A 21,020-nucleotide genomic window follows, 5' to 3' on the forward strand; every position below is an offset into this window, starting at 1 on the left:
ACGACAAGCCGATGAATTAAAACAGAGATTCACCAGCCGTGGATACAGTAAGCGTGCAATTAAGAAGGCATACAGGAGAGCAAAGACATGCTCCAGGCAGGATCTACTGTTCTCAGGGGAACAAAGGGTCAGTGACAACAAGACACGATTCATCACAGGGTACCATGGAAGATGGATTGAGATGAAAGATATTTTGAGAAGATCATGGCCTGTCCTGTTGACTGACCCTATTCTGGCGAAATATATAGCGCCATACCCAATGGTAACGGCCAGACGATCGAAAAACTTGAAAGATCATCTTGTACGCAGTTTATTTGTAAAACAAAGTCAGCCTTTGTTCCCAGGAATAGGAAAGCCCAAATGGGGCTTTGTCCCATGTGGAAAATGTATAGCATGTCCAAACATGGAAAGAGCGACCTCTTTTGATGATTCGACAAATGTGAAAACCTTTAAAATAACACAATGTCTCACATGCACGAGTACAGCAGTCGTGTATTACGCGAAATGTCCATGCCCAAAGATTTACGTGGGTTTAGCCACAAGAGAATTAAAAGTGAGAGTGCGTGAGCACGTTAGAGATATAATGTCAGCAACTGATGAAAAAGAACTGGGTAATCTAAAACCAGTGGCGAGACATTTCAAGTTATATCACGACTGCAACCCTGTGCATTTGAAAGTACGGGCAATTGACTGTGTCATGAAAAATATCAGAGGTGGCAACATAACAAAAAGATTAGGGCAACTCGAATGCAAGTGGATCTGGAAGTTAAATACACTGCATCCAAACGGCTTGAATGAGTCCACTGGCTTCTCCTCATATTTATAGGATCATGGGGTTCACATGGGTCTCCACATCCAAAGGTTTTTTTTGTTGTTTTAATATTATGTTTTAATTATTCTAACCCCCTTACCTTTTAGGGTTATCACTGGTTTGGTCAATGACTGCCACCTTATAATCCTCTCATTTCGCACGGTCTATGACCCTGCGATCTGAAGGATATAATAATACATCTATAAATACACCACGGGATAGAGATGTGAGGGTACCGAAATATATGTGTAGAGTATGTAATGTTAATGAGCAGGCCAATATGTGTTTTTTTGCATCCTTTTCCTCTCCCCCCCTCCCCCCCTCTCCTCTTCCTCCCCTTCCCCCTTCCCTTTTCTTTCTACCCCCACCTTCTCCCTCATCCCGTTCCCCTTTGTGTACACTATATTCACTTAGGTATAAATCATACACGAATATATGGATGTTTTTATTAATATTTCTCTTCCTTCCACCATGGAGCATCCAATGGATCACGTCATACACAATTGGTCATGATATGTCCATTGAATTTGGCAGAGATATAAACAGTTACCGCTATCTTGTGTAGTGGAACTGACTCTGTATATTCACATATTCACGTAACTTGCCCTTTTTATGCACACATGCACTTAGAATGACCCGTTTGGGCCATAGAGTGGTAGACAACATGTATTATATCCAGAAATGACATTAATCATGAATGAATTTGGTAAAATTGCTTGCTATATAATCATGCATTTGTTTTATCAATTTAATCATATGGTTTGAGAATCTGGAGTCTGAATATACAGGTTCTTTTAAAAAAAATTGCATATTGTGATAAAGTTCATTATTTTCTGTAATGTACTGATAAACATTAGACTTTCATATATTTTAGATTCATTACACACAACTGAAGTAGTTCAAGCCTTTTCTTGTTTTAATATTGAGGTTACACATACACAGATATAAATAAAGTGAAATCAGTGAGTAATTAACATGTGCATGCCGCACATATTCCACACAGTTCAGACATGCGCAAGTACGCACATGATTACTTAATTCAAAACCAATCACATATGTAACTGTGAACAATAACAAATGATAGTGTTCATGTGTTAACATATAAGTATCCTAAGCCTATACCACAGAATGGCAGGCCCCATATACAGGTTCTTTTAAAAAAATTAGCATATTGTTATAAAGTTCATTATTTTCTGTAATGTACTGATAAACATTAGACTTTCATATATTTTAGATTCATTACACACAACTGAAGTAGTTCAAGCCTTTTCTTGTTTTAATATTGATGATTTTGGCATACAGCTCATGAAAACCCAAAATTCCTATCTCAACAAATTAGCATATCATGAAAAGGTTCTCTAAACGAGCTATTAACCTAATCATCTGAATCAACTAATTAACTCTAAACACCTGCAAAAGATTCCTGAGGCTTTTAAAAACTCCCAGCCTGGTTCTGTCACGGCGGACGTACACTTAGTACAAACGATAACACACCAACCAGGCTCTGGACGAGAGACAGGGGAAGGGTCACCTCCTAGCTTATCCCTGACCTCTTTCCCTGCACTGCTCAGCCCACAGCAGACCTAGATGGTAGGTGTGCTAGTGTCCTCCAGCCTGGGCTAACAAAACCCTGAACTCCCTAAGATGGTGAAGTGGGGAGATAGGAGCAGTCTGCTCGCACAGAACCTGGATGGAATAGAAGACACAAACAACCGAACTAGAAATGACACTTATCTCAGAGAGCAGGAACTGACAGCCAACCTTCCCTCCAAGCTTCCCAGACCAGAATGAACTGTATAATCCACTCAGGACACTGGGCAGTGTGCTATTTAAACTAAAGACCCCACCCAGTGCACCTGATGAGAGGCGGATCCAGCACGGCTCCAAAACAACATTAAACTCGTGCTGCAATCCTGGATGACCTCCATATCCTATGAAGGTGGCCGCCTTTCTATTTTTTCTCTACTTCTTTTATGTCTGTGTAGTCCTCTCTCTATATGTATAGTCAGTGTGGTGATATGACTGCTCTGTGGTGAATCTGAGATGCGCAACAGGATGCTAGGATGAGGTCACGAACCCGCGACATTCATGTGAGCGGCTTACGTGACATCATCCTTGGCATATGATCGCGCCAAAATCATGTGATCCAGTGAGGTCACATGGTCCTTCAGACGCCGGCGCCGAATGTTATGGGTTGTTTCTGGTGCGGCGGCCATGACGGATAAACCGAGCAATAAGCGGTACGCATTGATTGTTTGGCAGCTGTATATAATCCATGTCCACCAGTGATGACGATACCCCCAGACGAGGGTACGCCAAAACGCGCGTTGGGGTTGGCGCCATCCTTGAGGAGACACAGTATGGGTAAATGTCCAATGTTCTCTCTTATTTATGAATTGTCTGCATTTGCACTTTATTGAATGATGCAACCATGATGGACTTATAAGGACTTGCATCCACTGTATGTTTCCTCCAGTGATGGGAGCAAGTTGGTTGCTGGCATCAGACTTGCCCTCCAATAGATCCTCGTTAACGGAAAGTGTACTCATTCCAATTACAGGGCCGCTTAGGAGTCCTGTATTGTTATTTATCATCACTACCTCCTCGAGTCGGGAGTGGGTAATTGCCGCGTGCCTGCTGCCTTCCTTAGATGCTTGTGCTTTAATAACTTGACCCACCCTCTCTGGGTGGTTCACAATTAGGAAAAAAAAGGGGCAAGGCAACAACAGCCAATCAGATTTCAGCCATTGACCTCTCTTGGATGTGGTATCCCTTTCTCAAGCTCCCTCTCCGGCATCGAACCCTGATTCCCCGTTACCCGTGATCACCATGGTAGGCACAGAAAAGAACATCGAAAGTTGATAGGGCAGACATCCAAATGGATCGTCGCCATCACGGGGACGTGCAATTGCCCAGAGGTTATCTAGAGTAACCAATGTGGCAACAGGCCCTCGCCCCTAAGGTTTTAAATGGTCAGATCAGCAGGCTCTTGCTCCAAATGTTTTTGAGGGTCACCAGCAGGCCATTAATCATAATTTTTCAAGGTTGTGTATGATGCCCTCCTTTATGTGTAACAAAGGGTGTTTTTGAGTGCCGGTTCCTTGTAATTTTTGCAGCCCTTTCACTTAGGCCCCTTTCACACGGGCGAGTATTCCGCGCGGATGTGATGCGTGAGTTGAACGCATTGCACCCGCACTGAATCATGACCCATTCATTTCTATGGGGCTGTGCACACGAGCTGTGATTTTCGCGCATCACTTGTGCGTTGCGTGAAAATCGCAGCATGCTCCTCTTTTTGCGTTTTTCACATAACGCAGGCCCCATAAAAATGAATGGGGTTGCGTGATTTTCACGCACGGTTGCTAGGAGACTATCGGGATGGAGACCCGATCATTATTATTTTCCCTTATAACATGGTTTTATCCTAATAAGAAAGATTTCATAATAAGAATTTGGAGAAGGGGCAGAGGGATAGCAGAGCAGGGAGAGGCTGGTGCTGCTACTAGGGGGCTCATACCATGGGGGAGTAATAAAGCCCACCATAATGCCCCCCCCCCCAGTAGTAATAATTCTCCTTATAATGTGACAGTGCAAAAAATTCCCCCTTGTAATGCCCCCAGTTGAGCTAATGTCCCCATAGTGCCCCCATAATGTGCCAGTATAAAATACCCCTATACAGTGCCCCCATAGTGCTCCTCTCCCCCCTTCCTTCTAGTGCCCCCCATAATGTGCCAGTATAAAATACCCCTATATAGTGACCCCAGTAAATGCCCCCATAGTGCTCCTCTCCCCCTCCCTCCTTGTGCCCCCCATAATGTACCAGTATAAAATGCCCCATATATAGTGCCCCAGTAGATGCCCTCAGTGTCCCCCATAATTTGTAAGTATAAAATACCCCTTCTCAGTGCCCCCGTAGATGACCCCATAGTACTCCTCTCTCCCTTCCATAATGTGTCCCAGTATAAAATGCCCCTATACAGATCCCCCATAAAAAATAACCGTTCTTTGAGGCCTCAGTAAATGCCCCTATAGTGCCCACCAATAATGTGCCAGTAATAAGTGCCCCCAATAATGTGCCAGTAATAAGTGTCCCCATAGATGTCCCCCAACAATGTGCCAGTAAAATGTGTCCTCATAGATGCCCCCCAATTATGTGCCAGTAATAAGAGCCCCCCATATCATGTGCCAGTAGCCAGAGCCCCCCCTATATCATGTGCCAGTAGCCAGAGCCCCCCCTATATCATGTGCCAGTAGCCAGAGCCCCCCTATATCATGTGCCAGTAGCCAGAACCCCCCCATCATGTGCCAGTAGCCAGAGCCCCCATCAACATGTGCCAGTAGCTAGAGCCCTCCCTATCATGTGCCAGTAGCCAGAGCCCCCCCTATCATGTGCCAGTAGCCAGAGCCCCCCCATCATGTGCCAGTATCCAGAGCCCCCCATCAACATGTGGCAGTAGCCAGAGCCCACTATCTTGTATCAGTAGCCAGAGCCCCCCATCATGTGCCAGTAGCCAGAGCCCCCCTATCATGTGCCAGTAGCCAGAGCCCCCCCTATCATGTGCCAGTAGCCTGAGCCCCCCTCAACATGTGCCAGTAGCCATAGGCCCCCATTAACATGTGCCAGTAGCCATAGGCCCCCCTATTATGTGCCAGTAGCCATAGGGCCCCCCTATCATGTCCCAGTAGCCATAGGTCCCCCGATCATGTGCCAGTAGCCTGAGCCCCCCATCATGTGCCAGTAGCCTCCAGTATTGTACAGAAAAAAAGAAAAAAAACACTTATACTTACCTCCTTGGCAGCGATGCGATGCAGGCCTCTTCCGGCCTGTGTCCCGCGCTGTACGGCTCAGGGCTCAGGCGGCGCGATTACGTCATTGCGCTTCCTGCGCCGGCCTCTGATAGGCTGCCTGCCTAGTGCCTGCAGCCTATCAGAGGAAGGGGAAGGGACACACCTCTCCCTCCCCTGCCCTGCTGCACAGCCATCTGTATCAATGTCCTGAGGACGGCGATGCAGATGACTGGAGATGAGCGCTTCCACAATGGAAGCTCTCATCTCCGTGTGACACTGACTGTCCTGCCTGCCTATAGTTAGTTGCGGGCCTGCACAGGGGGGCCCCTAAGGACTCGGGGGCATGGGGGCAATTGCCCCCCTTGCCTCTATGGAAGCGCCGGCCCTGGATATTCCATGCTTTTTTTTCCATGCGCTTTGCTCAAAATAAGAGAGCAGAGAAGTCATATGACCAGCCTCTGCTTCCCTAACTCAACCCTTTCCTCAGTAAATGCTGCAGTACCACCATAGATAGCAGAGGATCAAAGCTATAATGCATGTGGTCAGACTCTTCTTGCACCCCTTCATTATTAAGCAGCTCCACAGTTCACATAGCCAGCAGTGATGGTCAGTTTGCCATCCTTAGTAAGGTAGACTCACCCATCCGGCGATGCACAGGTAAGCCCTTAATGCAGTCACCGGGAGCAGGCAGTTCCGAGAACAGCCATCGGGAGCCTTCATTGGGCTGTTCTCGGAACTGCCTGCTCCCGGTGACTGCATTTGATTTCAGACCGGCTCCCGACACAGGCACAGGAAAGCGCTTACCTGTGCATCGCCGGACGGGTGAGCCTACCTTACTAAAGATGGCAGCCTGCATGTGTTCGCTGGCGAACACTGCGAACTGACCATCGCTCTGATAGCCAGCGACCAACTACTAAAGTGACTTTCCCACCTGCTTTCAGAAACATAGCCAGTGCAGGCATGAGGACTGATCATCTGTCCACCTGCTGTGAGCCTACCGTCAAATAAATGATGGTGCAGACTCAGCAAAGACAGAACAGGCAAAGACAGGAGGCAGTAATGGATGCCATATAGTGGCATCTGTCACCCTTAGGCTATTATGGCCTATGTTAAATAGATATTTTTATTTTTTTATAGGACACTACAAAATGGAATATCGCAATTTACTACGCCATTCCATGCTGCTTTTTTGCAGTATACTGACATTTACCAGCCAGAGGGAGGCCAAAGGTATACTCGTTTGGCATCCATATGACTAAGGCTACTTTCACACTCGCGTTTGGTGCGGATCCCTCATGGATCTGCACAGACGGATCCATTCAGATAATACAACCGTCTGCATCCGTTCAGAACGGATCCGTTTGTATTATCTTTAACATAGCCAAAATGGATCCGTCTTGAACACCATTGAAAGTCAATGGAGGACGGATCCGTTTTCTATTGTGCCAGATTGTGTCATAGAAAACGGATTTGTCCCCATTGACTTACATTGTGTGTCAGAACGGATCCGTTTGGCCTAGTTTTGTCAGATGGACACCGCTGCAAGCAGCATTTTGGTGTTCGCCTCGGAAGCGGAATGGAGGCTGAACTTAGGCAAACTGATGCATTCTGAGCGGATCCTTATCCATTCAGAATGCATTAGGGATCCGTTTGGGACCGCTTGTGAGAGCCCTGAACAGATCTCACAAACGGAAAGTCAAAACGCCAGTGTGAAAGTAGCCTAATAGAGCCATGCAGATGTGTTTCATATGTATGGTACACCAAAAGGTTTCCTAATGTGCACACTAAACGTAGGGTGAGAATGTGATGTGAACAGGCCCTAAGCCCTATAGGTGCTTACTTTGTATGTGAATTTACTGCCAAATGTACACTCAATATATTCCCCTACATATGATTTCAAATCTACTTCACTAGGTGGCGCTATGACTTCAATGCTAAATGAAATTCTAGCAATTTTTTTTTTTTTTACTATGGGTCTATCTATAGTCTAAAAAGCAAAAAAGGAAGGTTAAAGAGATACTGTGAGGTTAAAAAGGTAGTGACTAAGCTCTACTCCCATATACGTGAATGGATTTGTGCCTTGTCTGCTCCATTAAACAGCTCGCTACAAGTCAGTGTATTGGAGATGTTTCGTTTCAGTGCCACTTTCATCTTCCTTCTTTGTGAGTAGAAAGCCTGACAGTGGACAGAGTTGTAAAGCTGCCAAGATGATTTCGTAGTTGTGATGTGTTCCTTTTTACTGTACTATTAATACAGCTCTATATGATGTGTGCTTTCCCTTTTCCAGGTTCTTCTTGTGCCTCTGATATAATTCAAGCGCCCAAACTGGAGACTTTGGCTGGAGAAGACTTTAGTCTCAGATGTGACCATGCCTCGCTTCCTACATCTGACTACATCTTGTGGTATAGGCTGTTTCCAGGTGAGGGACCAGTGTTTCTACTACGAGGCTACTCAGAGACGGAGTCACCAGACCATAAACTGAGATTAACATTCAATGAAGGGAAAAAATCCAGTGTCCTCCATATACGGGATGTGAAGCCTGAAGACAGTGCTGTCTATCTGTGTGCTCAGAGTGACACAGAGTTACACACACATTTCCTGCCTGTACAATATTCCTAAAGTTACTCTGCATTCAAGTTGTACTTTAGTAGACACCATCTTGCTGTATGAAATAAAAAAAATTAAAAAAAATTGCTGGTAGATCCAGTATAAAGTATCTTTATTCAGGATGGCAATTTAGTCTACAGATAAAACATATTTACATTGTCCTGTGTAACTGAAGAATAGTGATGAGTGGCAGGGGCTATATTAAAATTTGCGATATTTCACGAATAATTTGTAGAATATTCATCATATATTCGCAAATTCAAGATTATTTTATTTAATGCGAGAAATCAGCAATGTAAAAATCGCGTAAGGCTACTTTCACACTTGCGTTAGGAGCGGATCCGTCTGGTGTCTGCACAGACGGATCGGCTCCTATAATGCAAACGCTTGCATCCGTTCAGAACGGATCCGTTTGCTAACTGTTTATTTCAGATCTGATTTTTCACTTCGGAAAACTCAGATCCGACAGTATATTCTAAACACAGAAGCGTTCCCATGGTGATGGGGACGCTTCAAGTTAGAATATACTGAGAACTGTGTACATGACTGCCCCCTGCTGCCTGGCAGATGCTGCCAGGCAGCAGGGGGCAGACCCCCCCCTCCTGTATTTAACTTATTGGTGGCCAGTGCGGGTCCCCCCTCCCTCCACAGTATTAATTGTAACCAGTGCGGCCCCCCTCCCTCTATATTCATCGGTGGCCAGTGCGGATTCCCAGTATTAAATATGACCAGTGCGGCCTCCCCCTCCCTTTCTCCCCAGTATTAAATATGACCAGTGCGGACTCCCCCTCCCTCCCTCCCCAGTATTAAATATGACCAGTGCGGCCTCCCCCTCCCTCCCTCCACAGTATTAAATATGACCAGTGCGGCCTCATGAACTGCTCCGATGCTCAAGACAGGGGGGCTGCCGGGGTGAAAATTGAGGTATGTCCGAGTTCAGCTCTGAACCCGGACAACCCCTTTAAATAAGGTATTCTCCAAATACAGTAGGGCTCTAATCTGGTAAGAAGTGTTACCCACATTTTTCCTTGTACTTCAAAGCATAATATAACCTTAACCACTTAAGGACCACAGGTTTATATCCCCCTAAAGACCAGGCCCTTTTTTACAAATCGACACTCCACAACTTTAGCGGTTTATTGCTCGGTCATGCAACTTACCACCCAAATGAATTTTACCTCCTTTTCTTCTCACTAATAGAGCTTTCATTTGGTGGTATTTCATTGCTGCTGACATTTTTACTTTTTTTGTTATTAATCGAAATTTAACGATTTTTTTGCAAAAAAATGACATTTTTCACTTTCAGTTGTAAAATTTTGCAAAAAAAACGAGATCCATATATAAATTTTGCTCTAAATTTATTGTTCTACATGTCTTTGATAAAAAAAAAAAATGTTTGGGTAAAAAAAAAAATGGTTTGGGTAAAAGTTATAGCGTTTACAAACTATGGTACAAAAATGTGAATTTCCGCTTTTTGAAGCAGCTCTGACTTTCTGAGCACCTGTCATGTTTCCTGAGGTTCTACAATGCCCAGACAGTACAAACACCCCACAAATGACCCCATTTCGGAAAGTAGACACCCTAAAGTATTCGCTGATGGGCATAGTGAGTTCATAGAACTTTTTATTTTTTGTCACAAGTTAGCGGAAAATGATGATTTTTTTTTTTGATTTTTTTTTCTTACAAAGTCTCATATTCCACTAACTTCTGACAAAAAATAAAAGCTTCCATGAACTCACTATGCCCATCAGCAAATACCTTGGGATGTCTTCTTTCCAAAATGGGGTCACTTGTGGGGTAGTTATACTGCCCTGGCATTCTAGGGGCCCAAATGTGTGGTAAGGAGTTTGAAATCAAATTCTGTAAAAAATGGCTGGTGAAATCCGAAAGGTGCTCTTTGGAATGTGGGCCCCTTTGCCCACCTAGGCTGCAAAAAAGTGTCACACATCTGGTATCTCCGTATTCAGGAGAAGTTGGGGAATGTGTTTTGGGGTGTCATTTTACATATACCCATGCTGGGTGAGAGAAATATCTTGGCAAAAGACAACTTTGTATAAAAAAAATGGTAAAAGTTGTCTTTTGCCAAGATATTTCTCTCACCCAGCATGGGAATATGTAAAATGACACCCCAAAACACATTCCCCAACTTCTCCTGAATACGGAGATACCACATGTGTGACACTTTTTTGCAGCCTAGGTGGGCAAAGGGGCCCATATTCCAAAGAGCACCTTTCGGATTTCAATGGTCATTTTTTACAGAATTTGATTTCAAACTCCTTACCACACATTTGGGCCCCTAGAATGCCAGGGCAGTATAACTACCCCACAAGTGACCCCATTTTGGAAAGAAGACACCCCAAGGTATTCGCTGATGGGCATAGTGAGTTCATGGAAGTTTTTATTTTTTGTCCCAAGTTAGTGGAATATGAGACTTTGTAAGAAAAAATAAAATAAAAAAAAATCATCATTTTCCACTAACTTGTGACAAAAAATAAAAACTTCCATGAACTCACTATGCCCATCAGCGAATACCTTGGGATGTCTTCTTTCCAAAATGGGGTCACTTGTGGGGTAGTTATACTGCCCTGGCATTTTCCAGGGGCCCTAATGTGTGGTAAGTAGGTAAATGACCTGTGAAATCCGAAAGGTGCTCTTTGGAATATGGGCCCCTTTGCCCACCTAGGCTGCAAAAAAGTGTCACACATGTGGTATCACCGTATTCAGGAGAAGTTGGGGAATGTGTTTTGGGGTGTCATTTTACATATACCCATGCTGGGTGAGAGAAATATCTTGGCAAAAGACAACTTTTCCCATTTTTTTATACAAAGTTGGCATTTGACCAAGATATTTCTCTCACCCAGCATGGGTATATGTAAAATGACACCCCAAAACACATTCCCCAACTTCTCCTGAGTACGGCGATACCAGATGTGTGACACTTTTTTTGCAGCCTAGATGCGCAAAGGTGCCCAAATTCCTTTTAGGAGGGCATTTTTAGACATTTGGATACCAGACTTCTTCTCACACTTTGGGGCCCCTAGAATGCCAGGGCAGTATAAATACCCCACATGTGACCCCATTTTGGAAAGAAGACACCCCAAGGTATTCAATGAGGGGCATGGCGAGTTCATAGAAATTTTTTTTTTTGGCACAAGTTAGCGGAAATTGATATTTTTTATTTTTTTCTCACAAAGTCTCCCTTTCCGCTAACTTGGGACAAAAATTTCAATCTTTCATGGACTCAATATGCCCCTCACGGAATACCTGGGGGTGTCTTCTTTTCGAAATGGGGTCACATGTGGGGTATTTATACTGCCCTGGCATTCTAGGGGCCCTAAAGCGTGAGAAGAAGTCTGGAATATAAATGTCTAAAAAATTTTACGCATTTGGATTCCGTGAGGGGTATGGTGAGTTCATGTGAGATTTAATTTTTTGACACAAGTTAGTGGAATATGAGACTTTGTAAGAAAAAATATATATATATTTCCGCTAACTTGGGCCAAAAAAATGTCTGAATGGAGCCTTATAGGGGGGTGATCAATGACAGGGGGGTGATCAATGACAGGGGGGGTGATCAATGACAGGGGGGTGATCAGGGAGTCTATATGGGGTGATCACCCCCCTGTCATTGATCACCCCCCTATAAGGCTCCATTCAGATGTCCGTATGTGTTTTGCGGATCCGATCCATCTATCAGTGGATCCGTAAAAATCATGCGGACGTCTGAATGGAGCTTTACAGGGGTGTGATCAATGACAGGGGGGTAATCAATGACAGGGGGGTGATCAGGGAGTCTATATGGGGTGATCACCACAGTCATTGATCACGCCCCTGTAAGGCTCCATTCAGACGTCCGTGTGCGTTTTGCAGATCCGATCCATCTATCAGTGGATCCGTAAAAATCATGCGGACGTCTGAATGGAACTTTACATGGGTGTGATCAATGACAGGGGGGTAATCAATGACAGGGGGGTGATCAGGGAGTCTATATGGGGTGATCACCACAGTCATTGATCACGCCCCTGTAAGGCTCCATTCAGACGTCCGTATGCGTTTTGCGGATCCGATCCATCTATCAGTGGATCCGTAAAAATCATGCGGACGTCTGAATGGAGCTTTACAGCGGTGTGATCAATGACAGGGGGGTAATCAATGACAGGGGGGTGATCAGGGAGTCTATATGGGGTGATCAGGGGTGATCAGGGGCTAATAAGGGGTTAATAAGTGACGGGGGGGGTGTAGTGTAGTGTAGTGGTGCTTGGTGCTACTTTGCTGAGCTACCTGTGTCCTCTGGTGGTCGATCCAAACAAAGGGGACCACCAGAGGACCAGGTAGCAGGTATATTAGACGCTGTTATCAAAACAGCGTCTGATATACCTTTCAGGGGTTAAAAAAATCACATCTTCAGCCTGCCAGCGAACGATCGCCGCTGGCAGGCTGGAGATTAACTCTCTTACCTTCCGTTCCTGTGAGCGCGCGCGCCTGTGTGCGCGCGTTCACAGGAAATCTCGGCTCACGCGAGATGACGCCTATTGGCGTTAGCGTAGCCTGGGGGAGCCGCCGCGATGACGCCTTTCGGCGTTACAGTTGCGGCAAGAGGTTAATGCAATCAGATGCAATGTACATTAACCTGTATAATACAAGCTGTCAGAATTACGATAGTTCATATTCCTAACAAAGACAGAACAATCTATTATCTAATAAAAAATTGTCTACAATCTAGATTAAAAGTAGACTTATCAGGCAATTTTCAGACTGATCAGGATCCTGATCAGTCTGAAAAATGCCTGATCAGTCAAAAAAATGCATTGCAATACCGGATCAGTTTTTTCGGTGTCATCAGGCAAAACGGATCCGGTATTTTTTTTTCTTCTCATTTTTAACCCCTTAAGGACACGTGACGTATCGGTACGGCATGTTTCCCGAGTCCTTAAGGACACATGACGTACCGGTACGTCATGGGTTTAAAACGCAATTGCGGCGCGGAGGGGGTTAATCGGAACAGGATGCCCGCTGAAATCATTCAGCGGGCATCCTGTCACATCCTGTCAATTCATAACTGCGGTTTGCAGCGCTTTCTGCAGTTTCTGATCCCTGCGGTCCCTGACCGCGGGCATCAGAAACTTTAAAATGCCCAAAATAAAGATTTTTTCACCCCCCCTCTGCACCCCTGAATGATTCTATGCCGGCGGGTGGTGCAGGGGGGGAGTTGCAGGCGGTGCCTCCTCTTAAATATTCATTGGCGTCCAGTGGGTATACCAGAGTGTCAGCACATTGCTGACACTCTGGTATAAACTACTGACATCTGTGCTGTGATGTCAGCCGTTTAACCCTTTCCATACCGCGGTCTGTACGGACCGCTGTATGGAAGAGGTTAACAGTCAGGGAGCTCCCTCCCTCTCCCATCGGGGGGGCTGCTGTGCCTTTGCAGCCACCAGACAGGATGGGGTCACAGAGGGAGGGAGTTGTGGCAGACCGGGAAGGTTCCCATGGCAACAGAACGCCTTCTCAGGCATCCTGCTGTCCATGGTGCTGAACAGATCTGTGCTAAAGGCATAGATATGTTCAGACAAAGTGTAAGTAAAATACAGTACAATACACTATATTGTGTACTGTACTGTATTATACAGACATCAGACCCACTGGATCTTCAAGAACCAAGTGGGTCTGGGTCAAAAAAATGAAAAAAATAGTGAAAAAAGTAAAGCTAAAAAAAACACATTTATCACTGAATAAAAAATAAATAAATAAAATACACTACATATATTAGGTATCGCCGCGTCTGTAACGACCTGATCTATAAAACTGTCATGTTACTTTCCCAGCACGGTGAACGCCATAAAAATAAAAAAATAAAAACTATGAGGAAATTGAAATTTTGAGCTTACAAGAGTACAACGGCTCACCCCCTCACCGTATGGATAAGGTGCTCACCCTCAGGTCCCACCCTCAGGACCTCAGAAATCAAAAGGAGGTATAAGCAATATGAAGGGGCACACTCAGAAGGGAAACACAGTGGTGGTGAAGAATAATGGACTTTATTAGTCTAAAAACATACCCCTAAAAAATATATATAAAAACATACATGTAGACACACATATACCTATGCAAATAGTTACAGATGGTGTGAAACTATAATAGGGAGGAATTCCTGTGGGTGTATTGAAGTCCCAAAGTTCTATATATACAACAGCGAACCCACAATGTCCTATAAATACACGTGGATGCTGATAGTATGGCCGAAACCACAATGCACAATGTTAGTGCTGCACTGGATTCCGTAGCGTGCAAGAAACACAACTGGTACCGAATGTCAGCTGAATCCGAAGTATTCACTTCACAGTGCAATTGATTAACTAATAATTGCTTCACTGGTTCTGCGGTCTTACCCCTCTTCACTGCTCTCCGCAGCGTTGTATCCAGGCAGCCGTGCACTCACAGCGTCCCACGTGATGTGCTGGCCGTACGTGGCGTCCCACATGACCTGGTTGTCCGGGGGACCGGGTAGACGCTTTGATGACGTCACTGTTTGGCGACTGCTCTTCCAGCTTTTGGATTCAAGCAGGTTTTCTTGCTTTATTTCTTATTTCCTTTGGTTCCAGGCTTCCTTTTTCTTTGTTTGTGATATTCCCACGCTCACTCTGTAACGCCAGACACGTTTCAGGGTCTAACGCCCCTTCCTCAGTGGCCAACTGAGTGAGCTGATCCTCACTCCTTATAAATGGGATATCGTTACCCACAATCCCACATTATTTTGTGCATTAGATAATCTCTGGACTGGATTTCAGTAGTCATGCATGTATCTTATAAGATAAGACAATAAATAACCCCATACATTTGAATACTCATGTTAAAAACACTTAAAAGTTCTTAAAAATAGATATGGGAGAAGACTGTAAGGTCTAGCAATCGTTTTTAGAAAAAACGCATCAAAAACGCATAAGTGTGAATTAGGTCATACATGCGTTTTTTGCCTCAAAACGTCCAATTTGTCCTCAAAAGTAGAAACTTACCTTCTGTTTTTATGTTTTTATGTTATTTAACTCAAAAGGCTGTATTGTTGTTTTTCAAAGAAGAGGTAAAGTGTAATATAGTATTACAAAGAGGAGGTGAAATGTAATATTGCAGCCTAGGGGAGCCGTCCGTCAGGGAGGGGAGATCACGATGCCGATAGTCGGCCAAACCGCGATGTCCCATCCCCAACGGCAGCACCCCCTTACAGGAACCCAAAAACCTCCATCTCGGCGTTCAGGCCTCTGGGGATAATTGTGTCGTATTCAAAAATTCTACGGGATTCCTACCTCAACATATGTGCGATGTGGTTTCCCCCTCTCCACACCTTTTTTACCCTCTCAATGGCTGTAAATTTCAGACCAGTTGGGTCACTGTTTGATTTTAAAGTGTTTGGATAGTGAATGGGTCCCTAGACCTTTCTTGATATTTGCCACATTTGCCGCTACTCTCTTCTTAAGCGTTCTTTTTGTCCTGCCTATATATTGTTTTCTGCAGTCGCACTGTAGCAAATATATCACATCTGTAGAGTCGCAGGTCAAGCACTCTTGTATCTCTACACTAAAGGAATTCACTGTAGATACTACTTTTGTGTTTTTTTTTCGGAAAATTCGTAATTCTACAGTTGGCACATCTGCCACATTTAAAAAATCCATTCACTGCCAACCAATTGTCTTTTTTCTGGCTCTCTTTTCTCACTTTGACAGTTGGAGCTATTTTTCCAGCTAAATTATTAGCCCGTTTATACGTGATCTTAGGTGCTTCACTTAACAGCGGACCTATCACCTTATCATTCAATAGGCGTCCCCAATGCTTCCGAATACTCTTTTCCATTGTCCTATATTGGGAATGAAAGGGTAGAATGATCCTCAGCGCCTCATCTCGTGGTTGGGGATGACTCGCCAAGAAAAAGTCTCCTCTCTCCATTTCCTTTACCTTTTCCAATGATTTATCGATTACATGAGCTGGGTAGTCCCTTTCCAATAATTGTTGTTTCAAGCCAGTGGCTTCCTCATCAAATTTGCCCTCGTCCGTACAGTTGCGCCTTAATCTACGGAACTGACTCATTGGCACGTTTAGCAGACACCGTGGAAGATGGCAACTAGCAAACCTAATGAAGCTATTTTTAGCCACTGGCTTGAAAAACGTGATGCAATACAACTGGTTCCCTTTCACCTGTATCTCTAGGTCTAAAAACTCAACCCTTTCTCTGCTGACATTCGGGCTGAAAATCAGGTTCTTGTCATTGATATTAATGCTGTTCAAAAATAGATCTAGGGATTCAGTGGTATCTTGCCAGATAAACAGAATATCGTCTATGTAGCGCCGCCATAGGACCAGATCCACCCCCAGCCTGGGTTGTATGACTTCCTTTTCCCATTGGGCCAAGAACAAATTGGCGTTGCTGGGGCGAATCTGGTACCCATGGCAGTGCCAGTACGCTGCACATAGAACTCCCGCTCAAATGAAAAATAATTGTGGGTTAATATATATTCCACTCCTTCCAATAGGAATTCTAACTGTTCAGTAGAGAATCCAGCATCCCCTGACAATTGTTCATGTAATGCTCGTATACCCTGGGTGTGGTCAATCACCGTATACAGGGATCCGACATCCAGCGTCCCCAAGATCCATCCGTCTACCCATTCAAAAATTTCCAGCGTTTTGATAATGTCCGTAGTGTCACGAATATATGATGGCACTCTCTTTACATAGGGTTGAAGCCACTGATCAATGTACTTGGATAAATTACATGAAATGGATTCAATCCCGGACACTATTGGGCGACCTGGGGGTGTTTGTAAATTTTTATGGATCTTGGGGATGCAATAGAACATCGGGATCCTCTTCTCAGTGTCCAAAATAAACCTAGCCTCCTGGTTGGAGAGAAAACCCACTTTTAATCCCTTCTCACAATAATTCTTTAGGATTTTGTAATATTCCTTCGTGGGGTCTCCTTTTAATTTTTGATAGGTCTCTTGTGACCCTAATTGTCTATAGCACTCTTTCAAGTAGTCTACAGTATTACGTACTACTACCGCCCCACCCTTATCAGCCGGCCTTATTATGATATCATTCGCCTCTTGCAGTGATTTAATTGCCCTAATTTCCCCTTTATTTAAATTTGTATTTATTCTCCGACTTTTAATTCTTCTCAAGTCCCGCTCTACATTATTCTTGAACGCGGCCATTTCATTGCTAATCTCCTGTCTCAGGAATTTTTTAGATCTGCCCTTTAGATCAGTATGTTGATATTTACTGCTATTCCCTTCCATATCCATCTCTCTATTGATGGTTTTTTTTAGAAAATATTTCTTAAGACACAGGCGTCTAATGAATTTTTCCACCCCAATGTATGTGGCGAACTTATCCAGGGAATTAGTAGGGGCAAACTTTAAACCTTTGTTTAGTAGCTGAATTATTCCATTATTCTTCACCATCACTGTGTTTCCCTTCTGAGTGTGCCCCTTGAAATTGAAATTTTGCCCACCTTACTTCCCAAAAAAGGTAATAAAAGTGATCAAAAAAGTTGCATGTACGCCAAAATAGTACCAATCAAACCGTCACCTCATCCCGCAAAAAATGAGCACCTACATGAAACAATAGCCCAAAAAATAAAAAAAACTATGGCTCTCAGAATATGGAAACACTAAAACATGATTTTTTTTTGTTTCAAAAATTAAATCATTGTGTAAAACTTACATAAATAAATAAAAAGTATACATATTAGGTATCGCCGCGTCCGTATCAACCGGCTCTATAAAAATATCACATGATCTAACCCGTCAGATGAACACCGTAAAAAAAAAAAAAAAAAAGGTAAAAAAAAAGCCATTTTTTGTCATCTTACGTCACAAAAAGTGTAATAGCAAGCGATCAAAAAGTCATATACACCCTAAAATAGTGCCAATCAAACCGTCATCTCATCCCACAAAAAATGAGACCCTACCTAAGATAATCGCCAAAAAACTGAAAAAAATTGGGCTCTCAGACTATGGAGACACTAAAACATGATTTTTTTTGTTTCAAAAATGAAATCATTGTGTAAAACGTACATAAATAAAAAAAATTGTATACATAATAGGTATCGCCGCGTCCGTGACAACCTGCTCTATAAAAATACCAGATGATCTAACCTGTCAGAAGAATGTTGTAAATAACAAATGGGGTCACTTTATTGGAGTTTCTACTCTAGGGGTGCATCAGGGGGGCTTCAAATGGGACATGTGTCCAAAAAAACAGTCTAGCAAAATCTGTATGGAATTCCTTTCCTTCTGCGCCCTGCCGTGTGCCCGTATAGCAGTTTACGACCACATATGGGGTGTTTCTGTAAACTACAGAATCAGGGCCATAAATAATGAGTTTTGTTTGGCTGTTAACCCTTGCTTTGTAACTGGGAAAAAAATATTAAAATGGAAAATCTGCCAAAAAAGTGAAATTTTGAAATTGTATCTCGATTTTCCATTAATTCTTGAGGAACACCTAAAGGGTTAACGACATTTGTAAAATCAGTTTTATAAATAAAAATGAATTTTTTTGACTCCATTTTACCAGTGTCATAAAGTACAATATGTGACGAAAAAACTATCTCAGAATGGCCAGGATAAGTCAAAGCGTTTTAAAGTTATTACCACATAAAGTGATACTGGTCAGATTTGCAAAAAATGGCCTGGTCCCGAAGGTGAAAATTAGTCCAGTCCTTAAGGGGTTAAAGGTCTGCGCATGCGCAGACCGGAAGGACGGATCCGGCATTCTGTTATTTTGAATGCCGGATCAGGCACTAATACATTCCTATGGAAAAAAATGCATTCAGGCAAGTCTTCAGTTTTTTTCGCCAGAGATAAAACCGTAGCATGCTGTGGTTTTATCTTTTGCCTGATCAGTCAAAATGACTGAACTGAAGACATCCTGATGCATCCTGAACGGATTACTCTCTATTCAGAATGCATGAGGCTATGCCTGATCAGTTCTTTTCTGGTATAGAGCCCCTAGGACCAAACTCTATGCCAGAAAAGAAAAACGCTAATGTGAAAGTAGCCTTAGCAATACATTTTTGTACTTTAGATATTATGATTACCTTAAAAACTATCTACTTTGCTCAAATGACATTGAAAAAAACAGGCCTTTTTTTCTGGCGGAACGCCCCGGAACGGCGTTCCGCCACCTATTTTCTGCCGACTCGCCCTTTAGTTACTGGGGCGGGCGGGCCGGGCAGCCGCCCGGGGCGCTGTCAGAAGGGGGGCGCCGGCAGGGCACAGCAGGGGATGAGCGCTGCGCTTCCATTGTGGAAGCGCTCACTCATCTCCAAAGTCATCAGGACGGCAATTCAAGTGTCTGTAATGCGGCAGGGCAGGGAGAGGTGTGTCCCCTCCCTGTTCCTCTGAACTAGCAGCCTATCAGAGGCCAGTAGCCTATCAGAGGCCGGTGCAGGCGGCGCAATGACATCATCGCGCCGCCTGAGCCAGCGAGGGACACAGGCCGGAAGAGGCCTGCATCGCATCCTGGAGGAGGTAAGTATAAGTTTATTATTATTTTTTTATATGTAAAAATGACAATCCTGGCACATAAGGGGGGCTGCTGGGCTGGCACAGACATAAGAAGGGCTGCTGGGCTGGCACAGACATAAGGGGGTCGGCTGGCACAGACATAAGGGGGGCTGCTGGCACAGACATAAGGGGGGCTGCTGGCACATAAGGGGGGCTACTGGCACATAAGGGGGGCTGCTGGCACAGACATAAGGGGGGCTGCTGGCACAGACATAAGGGGGGCTGCTGGCACATAAGGGGGGCTACTGGCTACTGGCACATAAGGGGGGCTTCTGGCACAGACATAAGGGGGGCTGCTGGCACAGACATAAGGGGGGCTGCTGGAACAGACATAAGTGGGCTGCTGGCACATAAGGGGGACTACTGGCACAGACATAAGGGGGGCTGCTGGCACAGACATAAGGGGGGCTGCTGGCACAGACATAAGGGGGGCTGCTGGCACAGACATAAGGGGGGCTGCTGGGCTGGAACAGACATAAGGGGGGCTGATGGCATATAAGGGGGGCTACTGGCACATAAGGGGGGCGACTGGTACATAAGGGATAAGGGGGGCTACTGGCACATAAGGGGGGCTACTGGCACATGATAGGAGGCTACTGGCACTTGATGGGGGGCTACTGGCACTTGATAGGGGGGCTACTGGCACTTGATAGGGGGGCTACTGGCACTTGATAGGGGGGCTACTGGCACATGATAGGGGGGCACTCAGGCTACTGGCACATGATGGTGGGAGGCTCTTATTACTGGCACATGATTGGGGGGCATCTATGGGGGCACATCTTACTGGCACATGATATGGGGGCACATCTTACTGGTACATGATTGGGGGGCATCTATTGGGGCACTTATTACTGGCACATTATTGGGTGGCACTATAGGGACATCTACAGAGGCTAAAAAGAAGGGGTATTTTATATGGGGGCTCTGTATAGGGGCATTTTATACTGGGAGGGAAGGAAGGGGACAGGCCAGGCTGTGCTGCCCATGTGTGGCCTAGGGCGGCGGCGGCCGCGGGCACTGGCAGCCTGGCTGTCACAACCGTCACTGGCAATTTTACTTGCATCCCTGTTCTCTAAAGGGGCGGTTTTAGGGGGCGGTCCTAGTGGTGGGTAGTGGCGTGGCCAGGGGAGGGGGGTGAGTTCCACCACCTTTTCTCTGAGAAAAAAAGCCCTAGAAAAAAATGCTCTGATGCAGCAAATATATTGCGTTTGTTGGGGTTAAAGGGAATCTGTCACCAGCGACCTGCCTATCAAACT

General features: G+C 44.7%; 1 protein-coding gene across 4 annotated transcripts in view; it reads left to right on the forward strand.

Annotated features, from left to right (window-relative positions):
• LOC120988998 (M1-specific T cell receptor alpha chain-like) overlaps positions 1-21,020 on the forward strand; it is a 377,020-nt gene that overhangs the window by 76,432 nt on the left and 279,568 nt on the right. The window contains exons 1-2 of one of the 4 annotated variants that reach the window (XM_040416838.1): positions 7,710-7,761; positions 7,887-8,171. The exons of the other annotated variants lie outside the window; for them this stretch is intronic. Coding sequence (XP_040272772.1) covers positions 7,725-7,761; positions 7,887-8,171 — 322 coding nt within the window. The 5' untranslated portion in view covers positions 7,710-7,724. Of the gene's footprint in view, positions 1-7,709; positions 7,762-7,886; positions 8,172-21,020 lie in introns of those variants that run through there. 4 annotated transcript variants of the gene reach the window in all.

Source organism: Bufo bufo, chromosome 2 (assembly GCF_905171765.1).
Source record: "Bufo bufo chromosome 2, aBufBuf1.1, whole genome shotgun sequence".
Taxonomy (NCBI): Eukaryota; Metazoa; Chordata; class Amphibia; order Anura; family Bufonidae; genus Bufo; species Bufo bufo.